Here is a 27,264-nt window from a genome sequence, read left to right as displayed (position 1 = left end):
CTTTCATCCTAATAGTTGCCACAACGTTTTTTTTCAATTTTTCACTTGAACCTTTGGGGTGGGTTTTTTTTTTTTTTTTTTTGCCTATGATGAGGAATGGATCCTCTTAAAACCGAGTGATTGGTCACCAGGATCGATTGTTGCTTGTGAGGTCGTTTCGATCCAGGCACCTTTGAGGCTTTTCCCCCCCATAAATTTTCAACGCTTCCAATGTGGTTCCATTGCGTAGCCAACAACCATTCCCCTTTTTTACAAATAGCAGTGGGAGTTACTGAGTTGGGTACATCCAAAAACCAATACATTCCAATAACTAAATAGAAAATAAAATTCTTTTTTTCTACCTTTATTGTCTGGTCATTTTATTTCTTTTAAGGGACAAGCAGGATGTAATATTCTCACTGATAGGTGATGATGTCCAACAAAGTGCAGCACAAGAAACACTCCCCAGTGTCCTGTCTAGAAGCGTTTGGAAGTTGCTCACCATGCATACGCACACCTTCCCACCTGCTGCTGTTATATGAGACTTTATTTTTCCATAGAACAGTGAGGATGTAATTTTTTTTTTTTTTTGTCTCATACCATTTGCATCTCAAGAACGTTATCCATTGCAGATCAGTGTTTTTGCTACCTGTGTAAGTTTTTTGCACAGATCTATCTTTTCCCACCACCTTATTTCTCCTAGTCAGGGTTTTGGCACAGTTTTTAATTTGATTTTTCATGGACCATTAGCTCCCCTTGTGCCTCTGGGGTTCAGTTTTCACAATCAAGATGTTTGATTTCACTTTGGCTGTTTTTCTAATGTCCCATAAAGCGCCAAGTGGTTTTAAGAAGTACTCCAGGTGTAACAGCACCATGTCTGTCACCCAAAATTGGTGCCTGGTGCCCAATCAAGATCCCTCTTCTTGTAAGCTCTATTTATAGATGTCAAGGAGACGGATCAAGGTTTGAGAGAAACAGCACAAATGGACTTTTGGTGCCGAGAAGTTCAATCCAGTTCTCTGGGAGCTGCATTGGACACTGGGACCACATCAACATTTGAAAGGTCTCCACCTTTGACATCATGTCAGTAGCGACTTAGGGTCGAGCATCCTCCAATCCATTCCTAAAGGTGAGAGAGGATTTGCTGTCGTCTTCATTGATGCTAAGGGACTCCGATGCTTCTTGGCATTTGCCCAACATATTGCATAGTCATCGATCCCTGTGAAGCACAGGTCACTGCTAGAGAAAACACAATATGAGCTAAGTTTGACTAAAATGAGTGAGATCAGTGAGTGAACTGGAAGGCATAAACTAAAATTAGCATATGAGTTAGTTAGTTAAGGGCCCAGTATAATGACATAGCTTTAAAGGTTAATATGGCAGATGAGGAGAAAGAGAAGACATGTTTTTATAAACAGCACAAAAAGGTACAGAAAATGAGATAGTAACATAGTAGATGACGGCAGAAAAAGACCTGCACGGTCCATCCAGTCTGCCCAACAAGATAAACTCACATGTGCTACTTTTTGTGTATACCTTACCTTGATTTGTACCTGTCCTTTTCAGGGCACAGACCGTATAAGTCTGACCAGCACTATCCCCGCCTCCCAACCACCAACCCCTCTTCCCCCACCTGTTCTGCCACCCAATTTCGGCTAAGCTTCTGAGGATCCATTCCTACTGCACAGGATTCCTTTATGCATATCTCATGCATGTTAGAATTCCGTTAGTTTTCATCTCCACCACCTCCCACAGGAGGGCATTCCAAGCATCCACCGCCCTCTCCGTGAAAAAATACTTCCTGACATCTTTCCTGAGTCTGCCCCCCTTCAGTCTCATTTCATGTCCTCTCGTTCTATCGCCTTCTCATCTCCGGAAAAGATTTGTTTGCGGATTAATACCTTTCAAGTATTTGAACATCTGTATCATATCACCCCTGTTCCTCCTTTCCTCCAGGGTATACACGTTCAGGTCAGCAAGTCTCTTCTCATACGTCTTGGAACGCAAATCCCATACCATTCTCGTAGCTTTTCTTTGCACCGCTTCCATTTTTTTAACATCCTTCGCAAGGTACGGCCTCCAAAACTGAACACAATACTCCAGGTGGGGCCTCACCAATAACTTGTACAGGGGCATCAACACTTCCTTTCTTCTGCTGATCACACCTCTCTCTATACAGCCTAGCAATCTTCTCGCTACGGCCACCGCCTTGTCACACTGTTTCGTCGCCTTCAAATCCTCAGATACTATCACCCCAAGATCCCTCTCCCCATCTGTACCTATCAGACTCTCACCGCCTAACACATACGTCTCCCGTGGATTTCTACTCCCTAAATGCATCACTTTGCATTTCTCCGTAGGTCCTTTTTCATGTTTTGCACTCCCTCCGGGGTGTCCACTCTGTTACATATCTTAGTATCATCCGCAAATAGGCAAACTTTACCTTCTAACCCTTCGGCAATGTCACTCACAAATATATTGAACAGAATCGGCCTTGGCACCGATCCTTGAGGCACTCCACTACTCACCTTTCCCTCCTCCGAGCGAATTCCATTCACCACCACCCTCTGGCGTCTGTCCGTCAACCAGTTCCTAATCCAGTTCACCACTTCGGGTCCTATCTTCAGCCCATCCAGTTTATTTAAGAGCCTCCTGTGGGGAACCATGTCAAAAGCTTTGCTGAAATCTAAGTAGATTACGTCCATAGCTCGTTTTTTGAAAAATGGAATCAAGAAATAAATCCCTCCAGAGGGTAGATCCAAGATGGTGCTGTCTTGAGAGGTCATGCCACTGGTGTTCTGTTTGCTCCACGGTTTTGTTCTGTCTGTCGGGACCTTTTTGGGCTGTAATGGGGAAGATAAGAGCCAAAATCTGAGGGCTTCCCCTGCCACCTCTTCGATGTCATTGACACAGCAGACAACACTGGAGCACTTTCGAGTGCTTACCGCTCCATCGCCAATTTCCTCTTCACCCATACCCGCAGCAGAGGCCTCGGTCGGCAGTTCAAGCAGGGCTTTGAGCCCTGTGGAGTGCATGACTCCCCCTCAACCAGGGAGTAGCTTTCCAGCGAAACAGTGTTTGTCCATGGTGTCCCAACATGCTGAGGTGGGAACTGGGCTGCAAAGGGGACTGCTTGATGGAACTTTGATCCTGACCTATGAAGGAGACCATCATTTGTAGGTTCTGTCTGGGTTCTTGGCCAGGAAACTAAGTAACCTGCACAAGGCCAAGGAACCAGGCTACCCTGGGCTTAAATAAGCAGGGATTTGAGAGACCAGCCGTGGTGACCTTGGAAGCTATCAGCAGCAGTATGCATTCATCTTTACATGTGTCAACTAAGTAGAACACTAAGGTTATTGCACTTATTTCTGAAGCGGTTTTGGCTCAGGCACAAGTGACTGGCCAGCATCTCTACGATTTAGATGCCTTGAAGTCTAGAGTTCAGACTGTGGAAGGTTTTGAGGTGGCCTCTGTTAAAGAAAGAAATTTTACATATAGGTGTCTGGAGTACCTGGAAAATCAGACCAGATGGTATAATTTGAGGTCCTTAACTTGTTTAGCCATTGGATATGTTTAAGAAATATATGGTGGATATTCTGAAGCTTCCTCCAGAATCATTGCTTCCAATTACCAGAGCCCAGTCTACTCCCTAGGCACAGGCTCAGTGTTGAGGCAATATGAATTTGACTGCCTTTCTGCAGTCCTCTTTGGAAGTAATAATGTAGAGAACTTTTGGTAGTGACTTTTGCCTTGGAACGTGACCGCAATAATGTTTTGAGACTGGATGTTTATGGGATCTAAAATAAGAATTTTTCCTAATCTAGCTAGACACACACAGATGAGACGCTAGACCTTCATGGCCTTAGAGTGCAAGCCGTGGGAGCCAACTTTTGTGCTCCGATTTCCTTGTTCATGTTATATTGTGCTAGAGGGCAAACTTTCAGTTTTTTTGATTCAGAATAATTGGAGGACTTTCTAGAATCCAGAGAGGGATTAATGATGTGTGATTCCGTACGCTCACTGTTTTGAGCGACTGAAGAAATGGCTTTGTTTGGAGTACCTTTCTAAAGTTTTTCCTTTTTTTCTTTTCTTTTTCTTATTCTCTGATATATTTTCCTTATATGTGGGTGATGTTAAATTCTTTTATGACTTTGATGTTGCATTTTGTCAATTTTCTGATTTCTATTGTATACCAAAAGGTGTTTACTTGATTAGTACTTTCATAAAATTATAAATACAAATTTTTTAAAAACTAAAAAAAAAAATCTCTCCACAAGGAGCGGAGCTTAAGGGGTTGCAAGAGAAACAAAGCCTTGTTTGACCAAGAAAGATGAGTGTGCAGGAATTGTCAGAGCAGCACCAACGCTGAAGGAAGTGAGCAGATGACAAACCCAGGAGGTGGTGAATAAGGAAAAGGGGATTACTGAAGAAGATAGTATTACTAAACTAAAACTCCAGTTTTAGCAAGAAAGATGCTCTGGGTCATTTTCCGTGTCTCACCCATCCAGAAGGGGGTAGATAATTTTTCCTGGAACTCTGTTTCACTCAGAAGTGTATGAGCGCAGTCCTTCATCTAAAGTATGAATAAGTATCTAGCAAAACAAAAGTTCAGGATGGTTTTTCTGGGTACCATATTCCCCATGATTCAAAATGAAACTGGTTATGTTCTCCGTACTTAAAAGATGCATATAACCACATACAGATACATCCCAATCATAGGAAATATCAGGTTCTGAGTAGTGAAACACCACTACCAGGGTTACATATTGCCCTTCAGTTTCATGTCGGCACTCAGGGTTTTCAGCCAGATGAAAAGCTGTAGTCGCAATGTCTCTGTGCAGATGTTGCGAGGGGTGCAGAAGTCTCCATACCTAGACAATTGTCTGGTCAAGAGCACTTCAGAGGAAGGTGCAAAAGAATCAATGCACAGAAACATTTAGGTCCTGGAGCTACTAGAGTTTGTCATAAATTTCCCCAAGTCCCAACTTGGTCTATTCCAGCAATTGGAATTCATCAGATCCCCTGCTAGACATGACACAAGTGAGTGCTTTCCTTGCACCGCAGAGAGTAGAGACTCTCAACCTCGGTGGTCCAGGAAGTGTGCTAAATTCAGTAGTTATCAGCTTGGCAAATGTTGAGCCTGTTAGGCCACATGGCCTCCACTGTCCATGGCACACCTCGTTTTGGAGCAGGCTGATTAGACTCCATCCATTGGAAACCTTCAGGATGTAATCAGTGTCAAAGCTCCTCTGAAGAAGTCGCTATCTTGATGGCTGATTTACAGCAATTTGAACAAGGGATTGCCATTCCAAGTTCCTCAACACCACAAGACTATTATGACATATGCATCCAACCTGGGGTGGGGGAGGGTGTCAGTGGATGGGCTCTACACCCAAAGTCAATGGTCTGCTCAGAAGAGACACTAACAAATGAATCTCCTAGAACTAAGATATATTTGGAACATTCTAAAGGCTTTCAGAGAGCAGCTAGCAAGCCAAGTTATTCTGACCCACACAGGACAAGCAGGTTGTAATGTACTATATCATTAAGCAGATGGCATAGGTTTATACCTCTTGTGTCAGGAAGCAGTCAGTGTGGACATGGGCCATCTTCCATTGGATGGTGCTCAGAGCCACTTACCTGACGGGGTAGAATAATCAGGTAAACAGACTGAGTCAGGTCCTCCAACCACATGAGAGTTGTGTTTAAACATGGTCATTGCCCAGAATTTCTTTCAAGAATGGAGCACACCCTTGATAGACCTCTTTGCCACTCAACTTGACAAGTCCCTCTGTTCTGCTCCAGATTGAGTACACAGCAGACTAGCCCCGAGTGCCTTTCTCCTTGGTTGGGGAAGAGTCTTCTGTATATGTATACTCCAACACCTCTCAGAGCAAAAACTCTCCTGAAACTCGCGCAGGATCAGGGAACTCAATTAGCTATGGCAGATCTGATCCCCACTTCTGGAGCTAGCGTCCAAAGATCCACTGAAACAGGATTGCTTTCTGACCCTCAGAACATGGGGTCCGTCTCATCAACCTCAAAAAAACTTCTACAATATTATTCTGTATCTCAAGGGATGTCATATAACTTGCCAACTACAAAAAAGTGGAGAAAAAGACTTCAGAGTAAACTGGAAACACACATTTGTAAGGCGAAGCCTTCATAAACGTAGGAGGTTCCTCATAAACATTAGTCATTAAAAAAACTCTACTTTAACTTGAAAATAGAACAAAATAACAAAAAAATCCTTTTAAAGGTACAGAATACAACAGGGGTTCCCTGCTTCACCATTGTAAGCTGCATTAGAGGAAAAGGCTCTCAATTTTTATCCAAGATAGCAAAATTATAGCAATCACAAAAAAATTTCCAACCATGGCACTCTTAAAATGGCCAAGGAACCCCTGTCGGGATTTATGGAATGGATTTTGGTCAGTAGTGAGGACAGACTATATCTTCCAAGTTAAGTACTGAGTTTACACTGATGGACAAAGTATTTTTACATACTTTCTAAAGCTTATGCTATATTCTGTATCTTTAAAGGGATTTTTTTTTTGTCATTTTATTATATTTTCAAGTTAAGTGGAGTTTTTTTTAATGACAAATGATTGAGGAACCTCCTACATTTATGAAGGCTTCGCCTTACAAGTAGATGTGTTTTCAGTTTACTCTGAAGTCTTTTTTTTTTTTTTCCTCCACTTTTTTGTAGTTGGCAAGTTATGACATCCCTTGAGATATACAGAATAATATTGTAGAAGTTTTTTGAGGTTGATGATTGTAAATTCTACAGGTCCCTCTTTCATCCCAATCTCCAGTCCCTAGCTCTCATAGCTTGGATGTTGAGAGGTTTGACGTGGACTTCCTAGATTTGCTGGAAGGGTTGTCTCAGTTCCTTTTCCTTCCAGGAGAGATTCCACTGGGAGATCTTACGGATTCAAATGAAAGAGGTTTGCCATCTGGTTTGAGGGGCAAGGCGTAAGATCCTTTTTCCTGCTCGGCACAAAAATTACTTGATTACCTTCTATGCTGGTTAGAGTACAGCCTGAAGACCAGCCCCGTGAACTCTCAGTATGGAGCTGCTTTTAATTGTGTAGAGGGCAGACCCATCTCTGCTCAGCCTTTAGTTGGGGACTTCTACTAAAAGCTCCCATCAAGCCCCCAACAGTGTCATGGGATCTCAATGTTGTCCTTACCCACTGATGATAACCCTCTTTGAGCCACTCAATACCTGTCACTCGATGGCGGTCACCTCGGCTTGCAAGGTAAGCAAGCAGAGTTGTTTCGTGCATACATTTTATGTTCCTTTCTATGGTAGTGTCAAAGTTCCACCTTAACCAGACAGTTGTTTTACTACTACTTATTTCTATAGCGCTACTAGACATACGCAGCGCTGTACACTTGAACATGAAGACAGTCCCTGCTTGACAGAGCTTACAATCTAATTAGGGCAGACAGGACAGATAAGGGATGTGGGAATGATAAAACAAATGAGTAAGGGTTAAAAGCAGCATCAAAAAGGTGCTTTTAGTCTAGATTTGAAGATGGCCAGAGATGGTGCCAGCGTCCTTCCCAAAGCCACATATCCATCAAGATGAATGTGCACTGCACACTCTAGACTGCAAGAGATCCTTTGCTGCCTATCTGGAGCGAACTAAAGTCCACCAACTTCTGTTTGTTTTGACCCAAACAGGATGAGGGCCACCATCAGTAAATTAACTCTCTTGAATTGGCTGGCCAATTGCATCTCCTTTACTTATGCCCAAGATGGTCTGACTCTGGAGGGTCCATGTCACAGTTCTCAATGTCAGGGCTGTAGCTGTGTCAGTAGCCCACTTGAGGTCAGCCTCAATGAAGATGTGTAGAGCAGCAGTGTAGACTTCTGTCCACACATTCACATCTCAGTTCTGCCTAGTACAAGACACCTGATGCGACATATAGCTTGGGGTCAGAGAGTTCTTAAAAGTGCATTTGGGTTCTGGAATCAAACTCTAGCCCCAGCCCATTTGTCTTCTGTTTAAGGCTGTGTATATTTTTTAAAAAATGTTGATATTTAGTCTCAGTACAGGTCTTGCCTGTTGCAGGCCTCAGTTGCATCCCCCCCACTTTTTTTTATTTTTATAAAGACAACCTGGTAGCTAAGGATTTCCATCAGTGAGACTATTGCATCCTCCTTATTCTTGGAGAAACCAAAGCTATTCACCTGTAGCAGGTGTTCTCTGATAACAGCAGGATGAATATTTTCACTGCCCTGCTCACTTGCCCTTGGAGTGAAATTCTAGTAGTAGTTGTATTGAGCCACTTCCAATCACTTCTTGAAAGGATACTGGGAATCATTTCTCATGCCGGGCTCTGTTACGTCACTCAACAGTGAGAATATTCATCCTGCTGTCCTCGGAGAACACTGCTAAAGGTGATGTAACTTAACTTTTTCTAATTATGTTGTCCCAGTCTCTGGTTTCTTTGTTCCTCTTGTATGTTAATTCTTTCCAGTATCTCTTGTCCATTTGACATTTCTTCTTTCCATCTGCCCTCTGTGTCCCTGTCCTTAGTCTCCCACTTGTTCTGCACCTCTCCCCTCCTCTCTATATCCTATCTCTCTCCTCCAATATTCAGTCCAGCTGATCCTGTTTTATTTCCCTATCTTTCTCTGTGTCCTTATTCCCCCCCCCCCCCCTTCATATCATTCATCCAGATCTCCCTGATCCCTGCAGCAGCTTCCTTCCCAGTGGTCCCACCTACTCTTCAGTTGTGTTGACACTGAACCATCCTAAGACCTGCAGCGGCAGTATGAAGATCAGAAGGCAGTGTGAAACCTCCCAGCTGCATGTGTACTGAAGACTTCACAGTATCCTGCCCCCACAAAAGCCTGTGGCCTAGGGGGCAGCAGAGCAGTCTGTGTACACAGTGGAAAGGCCCCACACTGATTCTAATCTTGACATCATCGCTGCAGATCTTTGGTCAGTCCGGTGCATCATGGTGGCAGAGGAGGGGGAACCCTCCGAGTCCAGCAGTCTGCAGAAAACCGGTGTTTACAGTGGCTGGAATTTTGTTCTGCTGGCCACTGGTCTCCCCCTGTGAGAACCGGTTGCTTTTGGGTGGACCCGAGGAGAAAGTGAATGGACCCATTCCCACCTGTGGTTATACCTCTGGCTAAAAGCAGAACACCCTTTTCATAAAGGGGAGGAGATATAAAGTTTGTTCTGCTTTTAGCCAGGGATACTTTTAGCCAGCTGGGTTCATGAGAATTATGGAACTAGAAATCCTCTCTGCCCATGACCACCACAGCTGAGTAACAGTGACAATTAGACAAATTACCTAAGTGTGAAAGGTGTCCTGTGTTGCAGGAATCCTCATGGATCAGCCCCAGCAGTCTCCAGTCCATGTTTCAGGCGAACCACACCTCGAAGCAACCGCTGTTTGATGGGAGTCAAGTAGGGAAGGTGAAGAAACGGCCAGTGGTGCTGCACGCAGACCCCAGCATTTTGGGTAGGTCTTTGCATGCAGTGGTAATATGGAGGGAGGTGAGGTGCATAAGGTGCACACACAATTATTTTTCTCTTTTTTATATCTGGTGCAACATCTCCTTTCTGTTATATCTTGTGCTCTGAGGATGAACAGAATGGGTTCAGTAATGGGTAATAATAGCTGTCCTAGCTTGGGCTGGAGAAATGTAAACAAAGCTTTAAGCTCTTTCTAGAGTAGTGCACCATGCATGTACAGTGTATTGTGTGCTAGTGTCATTGTACAGGGCCACCTCAGTTCATTTGCTGACAGAGCTTTTCATGAAGTCATGAATACTTAAAAAGTAACTTTTGTTTTAGGTCACCTCAGTTTCACGTCTCCTTTTCTTAGACATCTTTTGAATGGGTTTTCAGTCATTTTTGAAGTTTCCTTAAGCTTTTGCAAAGTTGACTGCACTAGCACATTGAGTAGAACAGTTCAGTGGGGGTTTTTTTCAGTGGACCATTTGATTTTGCAGCAGCTGTTTTTTATTGTGATATTCCAGAAGCAGAAGGCTTCCAGCAATTTCAAGAAATGAGGATAGTGCACTAGGACATCCTCATCCAAACTCCTCCAAACACTGAGGTCAGATTACCTGAGGCTGGGGTCCCTAGGAAGGAAACACAAGAGGAAGGACTCTACCAGAGGGGAACAAATGCTAGGACCAAAGGTAAACCCTGGGTCCCAAAGAAGAGCAGGATGACTAGTATGGTGAACAACATAACTTTATTAGTGACTAGACATGATCAAGACAAAAACCTGACTGCCTACATTGGGGTATCTTGGAATTGTGTGTGGTTAAAAAAAAAAAAAAAGATTGTCAACTTGCCTTCATAAAAGCAAATTGTCAGCATAGACTATGGAATATGCCTTTCAATCTTGCATAAGAAAGGTACCTTTCTTGCAGGTAAAAGTATACATTCATGGTTCTTAGGATCTGTTGTTTTGCTTTGCCTTCAGCTGCTCTTTTTCTGACTTCTAGAAACTGTTGCCCTATGTTACCACCTAGCCCTACCTAATGGTTGGGATGGCCCTAGCTGCTTTACATAGCTCATAGAGCTTTTTTTTACATTTCTTCAGCCCACGTTCCACTGGGTGAAGCTACCTATGTCTGGGGACATACAGCTGAGCAGCTTTACATTTTCATTTGTATGCTGTTATTCTCCGAGGACAAGCAGGCTGCTTGTTCTCTCTGATGTCGCTAATGGGTGACGTCCACGGCAGCCCCTTCAATCGGAGATCTTCTCTAGCAAAGACGTTTGCTAGCCCTCGCACACCGCGCATGCGCGACCGTCTTCCCGCCCGAACTCACTCGTGTTCGTTAGTCTTCTTTTTTCCGCGCTCGGGACGGCTGTGTTTTTCGTCGTTCTGTGCCCTGAGGAGACCCTCGCACTTTTGCCGCGTTCTTCCGCTTCGGAAGTCTTCTTTTTATTTCAAAAAGGTAACCGCGTGTTTTAAAAAAAAAAAAAATCCTTCATTTTCGAGTTTGTTTTTCCCCGTCAAGTTTCCTTTTGCTTTCAAAAGCGGCCCTATTGGCCGCCCGTACAGGTTTTTCCCCTTATTTTTGGTGCCCTTTGCCATCATCGCGGATTTTGACTTCGCTGGCGTGATTTCTCCACCCATGTCATCGAAGTCTCCCAGCGGCTTTAAAAAGTGCACCCAGTGCAACCGGACTATCTCGCTCATTGATAGGCACGCTCCATGCCTTCAGTGTCTGAGGGCTGGGCACCGTCCTCAGGCCTGTACTCTCTGTTGAAAAAGAGAACTCAGGTGGCGAGATTGGCCCAGTGGAACGTTTTGTTCGGGGCCTTGCCTGGTGTTTCGACGGTCACAGTATCGAGGTCATCGGCCGGTGCATCGACGTCTGCGGTACCGAGGTCATCAACCGGTGCTCCAGCGTCTGCGGTACCGAGATCATCGTTGGTTCTGATGTCGTCAGAGGGTGCCTCTTTGTCAGGAGTGCAGGTGAGGGCTGTCCATTCCCCTGCTGGTGGCGGTGAGCCCTCGAGTAGGTCTCCCCCTGCCGCAAGGGCTCATGCGGTACAGCCCCCCTGGGATCGACCTTCGGACCCGGCCCCGAGGAAGAGGTGCTTGGATTCAACGTCCTCGTCGGTACCGGGAGGTTCCGGTGACATGCTTCGTGTGAAAGCAAAGAAGCATCGGCACCGGTCACCTTCCCGACGTGGTACCGAGAGCTCTGGGTCGCCGAGGGAGTCTGCACCCACTAGGCATCGACCCCGGGAGGACCGCTCACCCTCCATTCAGGAGGTGTCGATGCGCTCTACCCTGGACAGCCCGGTACCACCTCCGTTCCCCGAACAGATTCTGAGTTCGTCGCCTGTACCGGACTCCCAGCCTTCCTCGACAGCCGCTCTAAGCGAGAGCCTCCGGGCCATCCTTCCAGGTATCCTGGAGGAGCTGTTGCGCCCTTCTCCGGTACCGGGGTTACTTGCGCCGCCGGTGCCGTCGAGTGAGGCGATGGTTGGCCCCTTGCCTGTCTTGAGGTCTCCGATGCCGGTACCGCTTGTGGTGCCCGCGTCAGATGCGGGAGTCTACTTCTCGACGTTCCCACAGTGGCCATGTGTCTACGGAGTCGAGACGGGCACGGCTTCGAACAGAAGTCCATGAACTGGTGTCCGATACCGATGGTGAGGCCTCTTGGGAGGCAGAGGAAGACGTCAGATATTTCTCAGATGAGGAGTCTGACGGTCTTCCTTCTGATCCCACTCCCTCCCCTGAAAGACAGCTTTCTCCTCCCGAGAGTCCATCTTTTGCGGCCTTTGTCCGGGAAATGTCTATGGCAATTCCCTTCCCTGTGGTTATGGAGGATGAGCCAAGGGCTGAAATGTATGTGAGCTTTTGGACTATCCTTCACCACCTAAGGAATCGTCCACAGTACCCATGCATCATGTCTTCAAGAAGACACTGCTGGAGAACTGGGCGAAGCCGCTAACTAATCCCCACATTCCCAAGATCGAGTCCCAGTATCGGATCCATGGGGACCTTGAGTTGATGCGGACTCAGTTGCTTCACGACTCTGGGGTTGTGGATCTGGCCCTTAAGAAGATCAAGAGTTCTAGAGAGTATGCTTCGGCACCCCTGGGCAGAGACTCTAAAACCTTGGATTCTTTTGGGAGGAAGGCCTATCATTCCTCAATGCTCGTAGCCAAAATCCAATCTTACCAGCTCTACACGAGCATTCATATGCGGAACAGTGTGCGGCAGTTGGCGGACTTGGTGGATAAGCTCACTTCTGAGCAAGCCAAGCCTTTTCAGCAGGTGGTCAGGCAGCTGAAGGCGTGTCGTAAATTCCTGGCCAGGGGTGTTTATGACACTTTTGATGTCGTGTCCAGGGCCGCTGCTCAAAGTGTGGTGATGCGCAGACTCTCATGGCTGCATGCCTCCGACCTGGAAAATAGGATTCAGCAGCGGATTGCGAATTCTCTTTGCCGGGGGGAGGGGGATAATATTTTTGGTGAAAAAGTCAAACGGGTGGTAGAGCAGCTCCACCAGCGGGACACCAAATTCGACAAATTCTCCCGCTGGGCGCCTTCAGCATCTATCTCAACTGGTAGACGTTTTTATGGCGGAAGAAGGACTGTTACCTATTCTTCTAATAGGCGTAGGTACAATCCTCCCTCTCGCCAGCCTGCTGCCCAGGCCAAGCCCCAGCGCGCTCGTTCTCGTCAACAGCGTGCGACTCAGCAGGCCCCTGCAGCTCCCCAGCAGAAGCAAGGGATGGGCTTTTGACTGGCTCCAGCAGAGCATAGCCGAAATCAAAGTATCTGTGCCGGACGATCTGCCGGTCGGGGGGAGGTTAAAATTTTTTCACCAAAGGTGGTCTCTCATAACCTCCGACCAGTGGGTTCTTCAAATAGTCCGGCTAGGATACTCCCTCAATTTGGTTTCCAAGCCTCCAAATTGCCCACCGGGAGCTCAATCCTTCAGCTTCCAGCACAAGCAGGTACTTGCAGAGGAACTTAATACCAAAAAACTGCTCTAACTGAAAGGTTAATCAGTGTTTATTTGGAGAAAAGCCCTCAGAAACCATAGGCAAATCGCCTGAAGGTTTTGAGTGTGGTTAAAGATAATCTTGTAATGACTTGTAACACACACTACAGTTCGATCATTGGGCTGAAAAACTCCATTTCAAAAAGGGGTCAAAAGAATTATTGATCACCTCAAACAATGAATTTCTTTCAATAAATTTTTTAAATTTTTGAATTTTATAATACTATTTCAAAAAATGTCCCAACTACACATCAAAAAAAGTAGCACTTAGCTTTTGAATGTGTTGAGACTCGGGCACTCATCACTGTCCGTTCTACGGGGACCCGTTTCGCCTAGAAACGTGGCTTCTTCAGGAACGGAGTGCTTAGAGATGTATTGAAGATTTGTCAACAAATTTCTACATTACTTCAAAATGGCGCCTCTCTGCCCTTCTCAGCGCCAATGCGGTTGAGCCCGTGCCACCGGGGCAGGAAGGGCTGGGATTCTATTCCAGGTACTTCCTTGTGGAAAAGAAAACGGGGGGGATGCGTCCCATCCTAGACCTAAGGGCCCTGAACAAATATCTGGTCCGAGAAAAGTTCAGGATGCTTTCCCTAGCCACCCTTCTTCCCATGATTTAGGAAAATGATTTGCTATGCTCTCTGGACTTAAAGGATGCTTACACTCATATCCCGATACTGCCAGCCCACAGACAGTATCTTTGATTCCGTCTGGGAACACGGCACTTTCAGTACTGTGCTACCCTTTGGTCTTGCCTCTGCGCACGGGGTGTTCACAAAGTGCCTGGCTGTAGTAGTGGCGCAGACTGGGAGTGCACGTGTTCCCTTACCTCGACGATTGGCTGGTGAAGAACACCTCCGAGGCAGGAGCTCTACAGTCCATGCAGATGACTATTCGACTCCTGGAGCTACTAGGGTTTGTGATAAATTATCCAAAGTCCCACCTTCTTCCTGTTCAGAAACTTGATTTCATAGGGGCTCTGCTGGATTCTCAGACAGCTCGTGCCTACCTCCCGGAAGCGAGGGCCGACAATCTTTCGTCCTTTGTTTCTTGGGTACGAGCGTCTCAGCAGATCACAGCTCTGCAGATGTTGAGATTGCTTGGCCACATGGCCTCCACAATGCATGTGACTCCCATGGCCCGCCTCCACATGAGATCAGCTCAATGCACCCTAGCGTCTCAGTGGTACCAAGCTGCTGGGGACCTAGAGGACGTAGTCCTGCTGTCCACGAGTTTTCTTCAGTCCCTCCATTGGTGGACAATCCGGTCCAATTTGACTCTGGGACATCCTTTCCAAATTCCTCAGCCTCAAAAGGTGCTGACAACGGATGCGTCTCTCCTGGGGTGGGGAGCTCATGTCGATGGGCTTCACACCCAAGGAAGTTGGTCCCTTCAGGAGAAAGGTAGACAGATCAACCTCCTGGAGTTACGTGCGGTCTGGAACACTGTAAAGGCCTTCAGAGATTGGCTGTCCCATCAAATTATTCAAATTCAGACAGTCAGGTTGCCATGTACTACATAAACAAGCAGGGGGGCACCGGATCTCGCCCCCTGTGTCAGGAGGCCGTCAGAATGTGGCTTTGGGCTCGCCAGGCTGCACTCTGTTAGTTTGTTAGGTCAATCTCAGTTATGTCCTCGCCGTTGCGAGGCCCAATTGACCATGTTTGTTGTTTTGAGTGAGCCTGGGGGCTAGGGATAACCCATCAGTGAGAACAAGCAGCCTGCTTGTTTTCTGAGAAAGCGAAAGCTACATACCTGTAGACTGTATTCTCCGAGGACAGCAGGCTGATTGTTCTCACCAACCCCCCCGCCTCCCCTTTGAAGTTGTATCTTCCCTTGTCTGTCTTTGCTTTGTACTGGACTAACAAACACGGGCGCATTCGGGCGGGAAGACTATCGCGCATGCGCGGTGTGTGTGCGCGCGAGGGCTAGCAAACGTCTTTGCTAGAGAAGATCTCCAATTGAAAGGGCTGCTGTGGACGTCACCCATCAGTGACAGTGAGAACAATCAGCCTGCTGTCCTCGGAGAATACCTTCTACAGGTATGTAGCTTTCGCTTTACATCATTGTCATTTGTATTTTTGCAGACATTGAGTAGTGTGCTGTTTTTTGTAGGCTCAAGAACTGAATAATTGAGATAATTTATATAGGTAATATTATAAATGTATATTGAGTGGCTTGCCCAGAGGCACAAAGAGCTGCAGTAGGAATTGAACCTAGTTCCCCTGGTTTACAGACCGCCACACTAACATTAGGCTACTTCTCTACGTTGTAACATCAGGAAGGCATTTCAGATCTTCCTTGCATGCATACCACAAGTACAGAGTAGTTATGTACTTTGTGCATGCATTACAGGCCTCAGTATGAACAAAAAGAAACATGAGTTCTGATTTCATAGTAACATAGTAGATGACGGCAGACCTGCATGGTCCATCCAGTCTGCCCAACAAGATAAACTCATATGTACTACTTTTTGTGTATACCCTACCTTGATTTGTACCTGTCCTCTTCAGGGCACAGACCATATAAGTCTGCCCAGCATTATCCCCGCCTCCCAACCACCAGCCCTGGTACAGACCGTATAGGTCTGCCCAGCATTATTCCTGCCTCCCAACCACCAGCCCTGGCACAGATCGTATAAGTCTGCCCAGCACTATACCCGCTTCCGAACCACCAGCCCCGCCTCCCACTTAACCATGTCTTCTCTTCCCTGTTGGTAGAAGTATGTGCACTGTTCAACATACGTACTTTTACCCGTACTGAAGAAACATTTCTTGAGTAACATGTTTATCCAAATAAAAGAAAAATATTGAAGACCTTTCTTTCCACGTTATTCAAAGAAGACCTAAGAAATTCATGGCTTCTTTTACAAAGCCACGCTAGCGATTCCCACACAGCAAATGAGAGGAAGCCCATAGGAACTGAATAGACTTTCACTCATTTGCCGCACCGAGAATCAGCGCAGCTTTGTAAAAGAGGCCATCAGCGTAAAAGCCTGCAATGTAAGCTTGAAATAGTATATATCTTCTATTAACACATAATTAGAAGGACCTTCTTTTTTCTTAAATAATCACAGGCAGTACAGTTTTGAGTTAACTCCTTCCCGTACTCCTCCATTAAATACTTAGCTATAATTAGATGTAATGTTTATTCCCTATCATCAAGCTGATCAATCCATAGACTGGTGGGTTGTGTCCATCTACCAGCAGGTGGAGATAGAGAGCAATCTTTTGCCTCCCTATATGTGGTCATGTGCTGCCGGAAACTCCTCAGTATGTTCCCTATCTCAGCAGGTGTGTGGTCACACAGCAGCAACTCTGGCTAGGTCTCCAAGCCTAATTGTTTAGGTTTTGTTGAGTACCTGGGGTTGAGGGCTCTTCGTGAGCAAGTGCAAACCTGGTGGTGCCAGGTCCCTCCTTTTCTCCCCCCTCCTGCTGGCTCCGTTAAACAAACAAAAAAAAAATGTTTTTAAACTTTCAAAAAGGACGTCCATTTGCAGCTGCTAGGGCAGGGTGCTAGGCCGGGTGGCAAAGCATCCGGGCCGGGTAATCCTGGTGGGACCGGATTGGCCCAGACGTCCCTGGTATGCGGACTTAGTCAGACTCTCGGTGGACAGCCCTCTGCGGCTGCCAGCGGAGCGGGGCCTCTTACATCAGGGTCCCGTGGTGATGGAGGATCCCTCCCCCTTTGGTCTTACGGCCTGGCTCTTGAGCGGAAGCGGCTGAGGAAGAAGGGCTTCTCAGACAAGGTCATCGCCACTATGCTGAGAGCGAGGAAGCACTCTACTTCCACCGCTTACGCCAGGGTTTGACGTACCTTTGCGTCGTGGTGCGAGGCAGGCTCTTTATCGCCCTTCACTGCTCCAATATCTTCAGTGTTGGCGTTCCTGCAAGAGGGGCTAGAGAAAGGCCTGTCGCTCAGTTCGCTGAAAGTCCAGGTGGCGGCTCTAGCTTGCTTCAGGGGTCGTCTGAAGGGGGCTTCCCTGGCTTCACAGCCGGATGTGGTACGCTTTCTCAAAGGAGTTAATCACCTGCGCCCCCCTCTGCACTCGATAGTGCCTACGTGGAATCTCAATCTGGTGCTGCGGACCTTGCAGAAGCCGCCCTTCGAGCCCTTGCCAAGGGCATCGCTGAAGGACCTGACGTTGAAAGCAGTCTTCCTGGTGGCTATCACATCAGCCAGAAGAGTTTCCGAGCTCCAGGCGCTCTTGTGTAGAGAACCGTTCCTGCGATTCACTGAGGCAGGAGTTTCGATTCGTCCAGTGCCTTCCTTCCTGCCCAAGATTGTTTCTCGATTCCATGTGAATCAGCAGCTTTACCTACCCTCCTTTCGTAGGGAGGATTACCCAGAGGAGTACCCTGCGCTCAAATATCTGGATGTTCGACGGGTCATCATCAGATACTTGGAAGTGACCAATGATTTCCGGAAGTCGGATCATCTGTTCGTGCTGTTCGCAGGCCCTCGTAAGGGTCTGCAGGCATCTAAGCCTACGGTGGCACGTTGGGTCAAGGAGACGATCACGTCAGCTTATGTGGTGGCAGGGAAGATTCCGCCTATTCAGCTGAAGGCGCACTCTACTAGAGCACAAGCAGCCTCGATGGCGGAGTCCAGATCTGTCTCCTTGGAAGAGATTTGCAGAGCGGCTACTTGGTCGTCGGCTCATACCTTCTCACGACATTACCGCTTGGATGTGGCTGCTCGGGCCGAGGCCCAGTTTGGGGCTTCAGTTTTGCGTTCAGGGATTTCCATGTCCCGCCCTGGGTGAGTACTGCTTCGGTACATCCCACCAGTCTATGGATTGATCGGCTTGATGATAGGGAAGGTAAAATTATGTATCATACCTGATAATTTTCTTTCCCTTAATCATAGCCGATCAATCCATAGCCCCTCCCAGATATCTGTATTGTTTGTGTTCTGGTTATATTTCAGGTTCAAGTTCAGTCTTCATTTCCTGTTCACGAGGACTTCGTGTTCAAGTTCTTCCAATTGAAGTCTCTTCGAGTTGAGACGATTTTGTGTTACCGTGAGCTGCTGCTTCCTCTCCCCCTGTTTCGGCGGTGGCTGGATTGATAACTAAATTATGCTGGCGCTCCCTCCCACTTCGTGCGGCTGTAGGGTAGCTTTGTATCCCTCCCGCTTCGGCGGTGTTAGGGTAAGCCAGCTCCTCCCGCGGTTGCGGTAGCAGGATAAGCCAGTTCCCCCCGCGTCGGCGGGTGTGGTTTCCCACCCACCGCCCTGCGGTGGTGCGCTGGAATATTTCCCCTCCCCCGCTTCGGCGGTGGTGAGCTGGGCAGAGTGTCCCTTTGTGGGTGTAATTCTCTAAGTGCTGAGTCCTGCGGATGGAGCTTTGATATCGACATACTGAGGAGTTTCCGGCAGCACATGACCACATATAGGGAGGCAAAAGATTGCTCTCTATCTTCACCTGCTGGTAGATGGACACAACCCACCAGTCTATGGATTGATCGGCTATGATTAAGGGAAAGAAAATTATCAGGTATGATACATAATTTTACCTTATTAGATTACTGATATCCTTCTGCGGTACAATCAAAGCAGATGACATATTGCATAAAAGGTATTGTTTCTATCCCTACTAGGCTCACAATCTTAAGTTTTTGTACCTAATGGACTGTTAGATGACTTGCCCAAGGTCCAAGAAGAGGCAGTAGGAACACTCTTCTCCCTCTGGTTCTCAGCCCATTGCACTAAACATTAGGTTACTCCTCCCCTTCTATAAAAAGACAGGAGAGGGATGATACTACATAGGCAAAGTGCTTGCAAAAGCAGCTTCTCTCTTCAGTCTACTGAAAGAAAATATTTAGGTGTTTTTTTTTTAGTTTAGGTTTTTTTTTTTTTTTTTCAAGCAGGCCCTGGATTTTCTATAAGAGTCTAGATTAGCATTAAAAGTCAACCTCTGAGATTCAAATATTCTTGCAACTTAACAACCTCTTTTTTTTTTTGTTCTCAATCCTCTTCACAGGATACTCCCTCCACAGCACATCTGGAGAACTGGAAACTGTGGAGGATTACTGAAAAACACAGCAATAGGAATCTGCTGCCTTTTATGTGGAGTTTTTTCTTACCATTTCAGTCTTATCAGAAGGATGTCTGCACTTGAAAAAAAAAAAAAAGCCAAGGAAGGCTCCCTTTGTTGACCGTTGCCTCTTCCCCCACGGGAACAATGTGAGGGGAGTGAAAATGTCGGTGGGAGGCAAAAGGGAGCAGGAGGAGTGAAGAAGGTGATTTTTGAATGCTGTTAATCCAGAAAAGAGAAGTTAGAGGAGGAGAGAGATCCACCTCCCTTTTCCCTGACTTATCACACATGAAGCACCTTATAGAATTTATGCACTTTATCAAAGAAAAAAAAACAAAAAACTTTTTTACATAAGACTTTAAAAAGAAAAACAAAAAAAAGAAAAAAACTGGATTGTTTTTCCCGTGAGGAAATTTTTTTTAAGAAAAAACAAAATACAAAAAATTAATCTTGAAAACACTGTTATTTTCAACAAGAAACTAAAATTAATAATGAGCTTAACATAAACTTGAAGAAATGCACTTATTTGTGGAACTGGACTTTGATACTCTAAATATATATATATATATATATATATATATATATATATATATATATGTGTGTGTGTGTGTGTGCACGTGTGTGTATGTAAATATATATAAGACGTGCGCAGTTTTGTGTAGCTGAAGCCATTTTTTATTTTTTAAAGTGATTTTTTTCTCTTTCATCATCTTTTTAAAAGTTGCACAATACAGTTTGCTCCTTTTTGTCATAAGCCGCCTTCATGTCTCTGCAAATCGAATCTGCTCTCCAGCTATAAAATTAGACTGAGCAGGGGAAGGTGGGAGAGACTGACTTTGCTACAGATCCAAGAAGGGAGGCAGAGGTTTAGGAAGGAGCTTTCTCTACCACAGAGGTTTAAAATGGATGAGGTGTGAACTTTATACCTGTTGCCCCTCTACCGTCTTTTCCTCAGCCTCTATCATTTTTTGACTTGATGGTTTTCTACAGAGAGTTTGTCACCATCCCACGACTGTCCCCATAGGATGATAACTTTCTGGATTTTTTTGTTTTGCTTTTTTGATATGCACTTAAAAGAATTTTTTGTGTATATGCGTGTATGATAGGATTTCTTTTTTAAGTATTATTTTTTTAAACTTTGAGCTATTGCTCTCCTCCCTACAGCTTTTTGTAAGAAGAGGGGACTAAACTATATTAAAATCTGGTTTCTATTTTTGGAGGGAGTGAAGGATTTCCCTACCATGTTGTGTTATTTGCTTTTTTTATTTTTTTGAAATTAAAGAAAATGGTAGAAGGCCCCTCTACCTTTTAAAGGAAGCTTCCCAGGAAAACTCGCCTTCCCAGTATAGGGGATGGGGGAGCTTTTAAGTGTTAAAAGCAGACCTGTTTTGGAATCTCATGCATTCTTTTCATTTTACTTGCTCATGTGAATTAGAATTTTTGTTGGGGGTGGGAAAATAGGGAAGGGGGTGCAGATGACTGTGTATGTGTGTGTGTGTGTATATATATATATATATATATATATATATATATATATATATATATATATGTGTGTGTGTGTGTATGTATATATATATATATATATATATAAATTTTTATTGATGTTTTTGATGTAACTATGTTTTGATGTCTTGTTTACAAACTCATCTGAACTGCCTGTGTGCAATTTGATGAGGTGGAGTGGTGATGCACAGGGTGCCACAGTAGAAGGAGAACAGCGGTCCTCTTTCAGCCTTGGTGTTACCACCTCATCTGTCTAGTAAAAGGTATTGGAGGGGAGAGCATCCCCATCAGTGGGATTTACACGTTTAACACTGATGAGCTGTTGGAGGAGCTGCTCCACCTTCTACAGAAAGAAAAGCTCTTACTTCAAGACCATATGCTCAGTGTTAAGATCATTTTTGCAACAGAAATCAAATAAAAATTAATTTTTAAAAGTACATTCTTTTTCCATAAAGAAAGGCAGCCACTCGAGATGGCAAGCAAAACAATACAAACTGAACAGCTTGGACGAGAAAAACAAAATAATGACATCTAAAAACTGTTCTGGTTTTAAAAATTAAGAATTGCCCTTGCCTTTATTTTCACCTGTTCTTTGCTGCCTGGATGTTTGGGAACTCTTAACGAACTTTGGGGGGAGGGGAGAAAGGAGAAGAAACCACAAAGCCCTTGGATTTTACTTGTTTTGTAATTATAAATGCAGCTACCCCTGCATCTGATCTGGCTAAGAAGATGAGAAGGAAGGACAGAAAACAGCACAGATTCCCTGGATACAATACCTATTCCTTCCTTGCCGGGGCCAGCTTTCTGACTTTTGTGGTATTTATTTTTCCGTTTTGACATGACCAAAATCAAGAACAGTGTGTGGATTTTGGATACGGGAGTTTCTGCTTTAACATTTAATTGCTTGCATTGAAGACAACTGTTGTAAGACATTCTGTGACGAAGAAATGTGGAAACGTGCCCAAGTGAGGAGAGCTGGTGACTGTTGTATGGTGGAGGGTGTGTGTTTCTGATTTCCCCCTTCTTCCCGTTGGATACTGTGATCTGGTTTGAGTGGTTATCCTGCCACTCTCATTCCTTGCTCCCCTCCCAGGGTGCTGGGGATGCAGCATGCAGATGCCTTGCTTTTCTGTTTCTTGGGTATGTGTTTTCTACCCTGCCTCCATTGTCTTGCATTGCATTTCTGTGGAATAGGTTCTAGAAGTGATGCCAAGTCTCAGCAAATCACCTATTCCCATCCCTCTTTCCCAGTGAGTTTGGGTAGGTTGCTGATCAAAGTATCAAAATTCATTGTGGGGGAACTGATTATACTTTACCTTGCTGTTCAGGATGGCTGAATGAGTTATGTTGTCAAAGAGGAATAGTGTTTGCAAAAAAAAAAAAAGTGGCAGAGGAAACAGCAGTGATTCAAGTGCTACTCTAATCCTTCCTTTGCCTGTTATTTTCTGGTCATAAAATGCCTGTACTTCATATGTGATAATTCCCTGTAGTCTTCTTCTCTCCCTCATGTGGATTTAAGTGGAAAGTTTTGTCCCAGTGAGAATCATCTTTTAAAGGGCTAGACAATTCAGATTCATATTTTCCCATCATAGTTTGTATAAGGTTGGATGAGGGAGAAAGGAGCAGGGGTTTATTTTGCTTGCTGTAATTCAAGCAGTGATGTCTTGGTTGAATGTATTGTTATATTTTGTCTTCTGTCTTAAATGCTGCTTTGTTTTGGAGTGAGGAGGGAGGTCATTCCCCCTGCAGTTACTTCTGTGGCTTGCCTTACCTTGCCATTCCTTCAGGAGTTTTTGTGAGGATAGTACAGGCACTCTGGGCCAACCTCGCACATTTTTCCTTTTTTAAGTTGGCCTGGCTTACTCTATCAGTAGTGCTGAATTAAGGAGAAGCTATTTTGGTAAACTAGGTAGGACTGTTTCCTTTCTTGTGGACTGTTCAGTATGTCTGTTGTGTACACAGGAAATTATAGTGCCCAGCTTCTATTACACATATTCCTGCCAAATCACTCTTTTAAGCTACTCACCGCAGCATTTGGTTTTGAAGCAATGTACTTGTCACCTGGAATCTGGTCTGATTGGATCATGGGTGCTGTAGTACTTGTGATGTGTCTTCTGTTGGCTGAACTGAACCATTGAGAAAAAGATGGGATTTGCAACTCTTATGGATATGATTCTAGGGGTTCAAGAACATGTGCAGGGGGCAACTTAAAGATTAAAATTGCATCAGCCTTTTAAAGCAGTACGGTGTGTTAATGTTTGTACTGTGGCAATTCTTTTGGGGGGGAGGGGTGATTGTCTTTCTAGTAGTTGTCCTCTCTTCGAGCTCAGTTGGAATGGACTGAAAACCAGTACTATATTTGTATCTCCCCAGAATAGTTTCTCTTTTACAGCAGTGTCCCTTAGCCAGGGATCACATAACTACAGTCACTTCAGAACATACAGTCATGGTCCCTAAGTCTGGCAGTTAGATGTAGTTGTTACATGAAGGCTATAAAACACTCTCCTTGCAGCATCCACAGCAAATTCAAGAATCAGGTCTCTGCATGGCATCATGCCACCAAGTCAGGCCAGTATGTTTTAAATATGAGTAATTATGCATAGGGTAAATCCTGGGAACAGGCAGAACATACTTGGATTCTTTATACCCATAAGTGAGGGGAATGAATACAGCATTGACCTCTTGTAGTCATGCTACCAGGAAGAATGTAGCTATGTTGGTGACTTCATGGATCAAAGGCACATTTCACCCTGGCTCAGGAAAATATAAAATTAAGGTGCTTTACTCATGAAAATTTCAGAAATGGGATGTAGAGAGAGGTGCACATTTCACCTTCACTGGCTTTGATATTTCTCATTGTATCCTTAAGGATTTGGTTTTCTTTTTGCAGACACTCCAGAATCACTTATCTATAGACCCTGTGTGTTATGGATTTCATACGTCTGAGGTCTCTACAGTATTTAGGAGTGTGGTTTAATCACAGATTTAAGAAATAGGGAAAAAGATCATGACGGTTAAGATTAGCATAACATGAGAACTGTAGCTTCTATTTTTAAATGCGGACAAAGTGAATTTTGGTATGACGAGATCAGGTCAGGGAATGAACTGACTAGCATACCAATGAGTTCAGAGCCCGTGGTGAAGGAAGAGATAAACGCTGTTTAGAAAAATGAGATATGTCCCTCGTGTACCAACAGCGGAGAAATTAAATCCTTTGGGGTCCATCATTCCATCACTTTTCCTAAAGGCCTTGCAGTGCTCTTTTCCCTGTGGTAACAGCATGTCCTGTAATGAGTTATGTCCATATTTATTAAAGATTTTTGTCTTTAGCAGAGCCAAATAGCCTATAGTAGCAGTGCACTGAAGGTACACTAAAGAGGCCCTCATAATCTAGCCATGAGGCCAACGTGGATGCAAAACCCATTTCTGGCCAAAACTATTTATCCTTCAGCTATGACAGCAATGACACTTCCTTCTGGATAGGGAAGGTAACAGACCCAAGCTATCCTTCAAGAGCTGGGAAAGGGATGGGAATCATAATGTCCTTCGTTCAAAGCCATCCCTTACTGTTCTTGCACCTTTCACTCTTTAAGAGCCAAGTACCATGTTTCTGAAGTGTTTTATGGTATTTTTGGATCGTAGTTTTAAATTTGTCTCAAGTTGTTCAGGGCATCTGGGACTGAATGTAAACTGTAGCTGTGTAACCAGATGCAAGGACTTTTTTTTTTTTTTTTTTTTTTGGGGGGGGGGGGGGGGTCTGCTTTAGCTAAGGTCTTTACCTTCCCAGCATAAGCGCAGTGTTGTCTGAATGCAATGTGTGTATGTATATGTGTGTGTATAATGCAAACTAGGGGGGACAGGGGCTGCATGTGGAGCACCCGCTTGGCACAAAACCTGTTCAGAGACTTTATATCAGGTTCCATTGCAGAAAAGCAGCAATGCCAGAAGGGGGCAACCGTGAAATGCAAAGATGCCTGGCAGTTAGTTGCCTGTTATGTACATTTTGGAAAACAAAACTTTTTTTTTTAAAAGAAACTGTATACTTCTGTGGTTAAGATGCCTTAAATGTACAAAAAGCTGCTTTGATGCTGCAAAATCTTCTAAAAATGTTTGAAATGAACTTAAAACTTGTGGGTGGGGAGGGTGTTAAATAGATTGTTTAATAAACATGTTTGTTTTAATTGTATGAGAGGGAGAGGAGCAGGTTTGTTAAAGGTGTCTGGGTTTTTTTGTGACCTGCTGTGATGTCTTCCTCTGTTATGTGTGTGAGAGAGGATCCAGCAGTTTGGGAATGAAAAGTACCACTGGGAATCAAACACTATATGTTCTCTCTGCTGGGACATTGGCCCATAGGGCTCAGGCTGATTTTGTGTTTTTTTTTTTTTTTTTTTTCGTTTTTTTTTAAACAAAGATTTGGGAGGGGGGATGGGGTTATGAAAATAAAGCCCTCTGTTTTTTGTAAAGAAAAAAAATACAGGTTGATTAAAAAAAATAAATACAAATGTACACAAATGAGCTTGTATTGGTGGTGTTTTGGCTGATTGTAACACTCCTTCCCCTACAAGAGCACTCTCTGTATGCTTTCCCATCTAACTTAGTTGTTTATAGCATATATAGTCCCAACACTATCTGCAGCAGTATGGTAATAAAGCCTGATATACCACGTTCCAGCTTACGACTGCATCGAGCATAGGTTAAAAATCTAAAGTAAATATTTCAGCAAAGGGGACCCAGGTGTCTCAACAAAACAAATACATTTAAGTTACCATACTGCCCAAAACAGATGATGATATACTTTCAATAGGCAACAAAATTAATTAAATCACACATAAATGTAATAAAAACTACAGATGTATATAAAAAAAAAAATACCAGGGCTGTGGAGTCAGTATACCAAATCTTTGACTCCGATTCCTCTATTTTTCTACTGTACAACTCCTACTATATATAGTAAATGTAAGAGAAATTCAGTTAGTAACAGAAACAGGATATTTCTTTATGTACAAAATTAGGACTAATACACAACAACATATATTTGAAGTTTGAACAATGAACCTGGACAAAAAAATGCTGTCAAATAAAAATATAAACAAAAAAACAGCTGCCGACGAGAGAAGGAAAAATTCTAGACCTAGTCCTTAGTGGAGCGCATGATCTGGTGCGGGAGGTAATGCTGCTGGGGCCGCTTGATGACAGTGATCATAATATCGGATTAGATATTAGCTTTGATGTAAGTATACATAGGAAATCAAATATGTAAGCGTTTAACTTTACAAAAGGAAACTATGATAAAATGAGAAGAACGGTGAAAAAAAACTTAGAGGTGCGACTGCAAGGGTCAAAAATTTACATCAGGCGTGGCTGCTGTTCAAAAACACCATCCTGGAAGCCCATGCCAAATATATTCCGCGTATTAAAAAAGAAGGACGGAAGACTGAACGACAGCCGACATGGTTAAAAAGCGAGGTGAAGGAAGCTATTAGAGCTAAAAGAAAATCCTTCAGAAAATGGAAGAAGGAACCGACTGAAAATAATAAAATAAAACAGCATAAGAAATGTCAAGTCAAATGCAAAGCGCTGATAAGGAAGGCTAAGAGGGACTTTGAAAAAAAGATAGTGTTGGAGGCAAAAACACATAGTAAAAATTTTTTAGGTATATTAAAAGCAGGAAGCTGGCAAAAGAATCGGTTGGACCGCTAGATGACCGAGGAGTAAAAGGGGTGATCAGGGAAGACAAAGCCGTAGCAGAGAGATAAAATGAATTCTTTGGTTCGGTCTTCACCGAGGAAGATTTGGGTGGGATACCGGTGCCGGAAATGGTATTCGAAGCTGACGAGTCGGAGAAACAATGAATTCTCTATAAACCTGGAGGATGTAATGGGGGCAGTTCTACAAACTGAAGAGTAGCAAATCTCCTGGACTGGATGGTATTCATCCCAGAGTACTGATAGAACTGAAAAATGAGCTTGCGGCGCTATTGTTAGAAATATGTAATTTATCCATAAATTCGAGCGTGGTACCGGAAGATTGGAGGGTGGCCAATGTAATGACGATTTTTTAAAAAGGTTCCAGAGGAGATCTGGAAAATTATAGACCGGTGAGCCTGACGTCGGTGTCGGCCAAAATGGTAGAGACTATTACTAAGAACAAAATTACAGAGCATATTCAAAAGCATGGATTAATGAGACCAAGTCAGCATGGATTTAGTGAAGGGAAGTCTTGCCTCGCCAGCC

At 44.4% G+C, this 27,264-nt stretch overlaps 1 protein-coding gene across 6 annotated transcripts in view; it reads left to right on the top strand.

Annotated features, from left to right (window-relative positions):
• Nucleotides 1–25,546, top strand: part of GIGYF1 (GRB10 interacting GYF protein 1) — a 316,678-nt gene extending 291,132 nt beyond the window's left edge. For 5 of the 6 annotated variants that reach the window (XM_030186350.1, XM_030186348.1, XM_030186347.1 and 2 more), the window contains exons 24-25: nt 9,324–9,465; nt 19,475–25,546. In XM_030186350.1, the coding sequence (XP_030042210.1) occupies nt 9,324–9,465; nt 19,475–19,527 (195 nt within the window). In that variant the 3' untranslated portion in view covers nt 19,528–25,546. Of the gene's footprint in view, nt 1–9,307; nt 9,466–19,474 lie in introns of all 6 variants that reach the window. The other variant, XR_003939962.1, reaches the window with a different exon arrangement.
• The last annotated feature ends 1,718 nt before the right edge of the window (nt 25,547–27,264 follow it).

The sequence above is a fragment of the Microcaecilia unicolor genome, chromosome 14 (assembly GCF_901765095.1).
Source record: "Microcaecilia unicolor chromosome 14, aMicUni1.1, whole genome shotgun sequence".
In the NCBI taxonomy this organism is placed as follows: domain Eukaryota; kingdom Metazoa; phylum Chordata; class Amphibia; order Gymnophiona; family Siphonopidae; genus Microcaecilia; species Microcaecilia unicolor.
The sequence above is the reverse complement of the archived record's forward strand: the minus strand, read 5'-3'. Positions and strand labels throughout refer to the sequence as shown.